Source organism: Octopus bimaculoides, chromosome 4, assembly GCF_001194135.2.
Source record: "Octopus bimaculoides isolate UCB-OBI-ISO-001 chromosome 4, ASM119413v2, whole genome shotgun sequence".
Lineage (NCBI taxonomy): Eukaryota > Metazoa > Mollusca > Cephalopoda > Octopoda > Octopodidae > Octopus > Octopus bimaculoides.
This window is the reverse complement of record NC_068984.1, coordinates 38,264,619-38,267,498: the sequence shown is the minus strand read 5'-3', so window position 1 is coordinate 38,267,498 and position 2,880 is coordinate 38,264,619. Positions and strand designations below refer to the sequence as shown.

The following is a 2,880-nucleotide window of genomic DNA, read 5'->3' as shown; positions in this document are numbered from 1 at the left end:
ATGTATATTATACATTTCAAAATAGAAGTTAAAATTTCAGTAAAAACAAATAATAATAATAATTTATAGATTACCCATTGTTTATAGTTTCAAATGCATAATTTCTTTCAATGTTTGTTTCAGTAGCAATTCATATAGCCCCTCATTTTTCTTTCGATAATCATTAAAGTTATTTATCAAGATTTCATATTTTGTACAGTAGTAGTATAGTTTTCGATGCACAACAATTATAATTTAATAAAACTAGAAAAATTAAAATTATTTTGAATCATATATAATTAAATAAAAGGGTGACTTCTTTTAGACTGATATACTGCGCTCTATAGAAAATATATACTATTTGTCGTCGACATTTCAAACTTTTGTTTCATTCTAAACATGTAGAAGTTAATAAAACTACAGGTTTGTGGAGACTATATATTTCAACAGTATTTTATTCAATTCACTTCGGTGAAGATAAACATTTAAAAGTTTCTCAACCACTTGCTGAAAAGAAATCCTCTCCTTAGTGTTTGCCCACTTAACACGTCATATAAAGTGTTGCCAAAAAGGAAGGAAAAGACACGTCGGTGATTCCCTGCTGTCTTTTGTAGTAAAAGTAAAAGAAATAAAAACGAGCAACAATAAACTGACAAGCTCACGAATGTGTTTGTGTGTATCTGAGAGAGGGGGATAATAACATAAAACATTTTTTTTTTTACACGTGGCTTCGTGATTATTGAATCCGAATAAATACAAAATATATTTTGAATTAAAACAACTTACCTTTGCTTTTGTTCTGACCAGCCTTTTCTGGGCTTTAGCTAGAATCCCAGCTCCACCCTTGGAGTGATGAGACTCTGCCATGTTAAGATCCAATTGACAAGTCGAAAATGCCAAGTGTTACGTTCACCAAACGACAGAATTAATCCAACTGAAGAGAAATGACTGAAAGCGGGAGGGAGAGAAGAAAGGAAAGCATCAGATGATTTATCACGAAGGCAACTGGTTGTTATGCGAAAGATCTTAAAATAATAAACAGTAAATAGAGCAATTTTTGTTGTTTTTTTAAACAACAATATCTCCCTCCCGACAGTTTTTAGCGAACAATTATCATTGAAGATAACCAATTATAATCTATCTTACAAACAGTAGCAATATTCAGTGGGCCGCAAGCCAAGTGACGAGTGATATATTTCAGTCAATGCATGAGAAATGACTAGCCATATGCAGCAGCCATCTGAAAGCACCTGTGCCAGCGGACGAGTGATTTAACCACGAAAACATTACACGTGACCTCATCTTCCGGTTGCACGAAACCGGGTAATTAGAATAAGGTGATCAGATGGAATGCAGTTACAACGCAACAAAATAACGGAATTGTAGAGACGATGCTTATTAACAGTTTCATGAGAACAATTAAATTTGAGTGTATATGTCGATTCTCTTCACCTGTTCACGCAGAGCTTTCTCTGTCACTAAAATAGAACTATAACATTCACATCAGTGATCATGAGGTTTTGCTATTCACTTTCGCAAAGCAAGGTAAGCAGCTACATCAGAAGAAACGGTAGAGCTTAATGTGTTTAGTTGCGTCTCTTAATCCGTGTTCCAATCTCACTTGAAATTTGTGATCTTCCTGCAAAATGTAACAAATAACATCATTTGCTTGTTATTTCTTAGATAGAATTTTCCTAATCAAAGTAAAAAAAGTAATACACAAACCCTCCAAAGTCTTCTTAAATTAATTAGGAAGATGTGTAAAGACAATTAGAAAAGGTTTATAAAGTTAGTTTTTCAGTTTGAATATTAAAAGTCAATAGTTGTGGGAAAGAGAATAGCATTGGAATGCAATTGTGAGGAGGAAAATGCATGACCCAGAGAAAAGGTAGTGAAACAGGAGGAGAGCAAAAGAAATAGGAGGGAGATAGTTGTTGTTATATAGTTCCAGCTCGGCAAGCAGATCTGTAGCATGTAGGTAGTTGGTTAAATGACTTTATGCATTCCACGGATCCACAGTTCCAAATATATGATCCTTGGTTGCACATTGGGCTCCTCCTAAACTTTACACTGTTCTCTTTGACTATAACACCTCCCTATATCTAGACATCAGCAATATAGTGAATCACTATTACATGAGCTTTCATTCCTGTTCCACACACCAATCAACTCAACAGTGCTGGTAGCTCTACTCTCTCTCTCTCAGCCTTTTTGCTACTCCTCCCATTACAGCTATTGACCAGATTTGGAGTCACTAAAGAGGTTGTACAATGCTTCCCCTTACCCAACCTAGACTTTCATTGTGCCTCTACTCAGTTGATAGCACAATAGCCACTAACAGCTAAAATCTGTCTCCTATTCCATCTCAGTTAGTGATGGCTCAAAGTTCTGTTTTGTTATATCCGTTCCCATTGTAGCCACTTCTGCAAGACATCATGTTTTTGTTTTACATTAACATCCAAGCACCGGTCACTAAATCTCTGACAGCTATAGTTTAACTACTTTTTCTGGTCACACCCACATTCAGCTGTTCTATTCATTTAACCCTTCCTATTTTACTATAAGCCATAAACACCTCTTTCAGTCTGTGAAAGTTTTTTTTCACTGTGGTTTCTATTTTTCCTTCATCTGATCATTATTACTTGTCTCTGAATATAATCATCATCATCATCATCATCGTTTAACGTCCGCTTTCCATGCTAGCATGGGTTGGACGATTTGACTGAGGACTGGTGAAACCGGATGGCAACACCAGGCTCCAATCTAATTTAGCAGAGTTTCTACAGCTGGATGCCCTTCCTAACGCCAACCACTCAGAGAGTGTAGTGGGTGCTTTTACGTGTCACCCACACGAAAACGGCCACGCTCGAAATGGTGTCTTTTATGTGCCACCCGCACAAG

At 36.2% G+C, this 2,880-nt stretch overlaps 1 protein-coding gene across 3 annotated transcripts in view; it reads right to left on the bottom strand.

Annotated features, from left to right (window-relative positions):
* The window catches only part of LOC106878700 (myc box-dependent-interacting protein 1), a 120,225-nt gene extending 118,953 nt beyond the window's left edge, over positions 1-1,272 (bottom strand). For all 3 annotated transcript variants that reach the window (XR_001410535.2, XR_008263893.1, XM_014927996.2), the window contains exon 1: positions 766-1,272. Coding sequence is in view for 1 of the 3 variants with exons in the window: in XM_014927996.2 (XP_014783482.1) it covers positions 766-846 (81 nt within the window). In the remaining 2 variants the exon portion in view is untranslated. The remainder of the gene's footprint in view (positions 1-765) is intronic.
* Between the last annotated feature and the right edge of the window lie 1,608 nt (positions 1,273-2,880).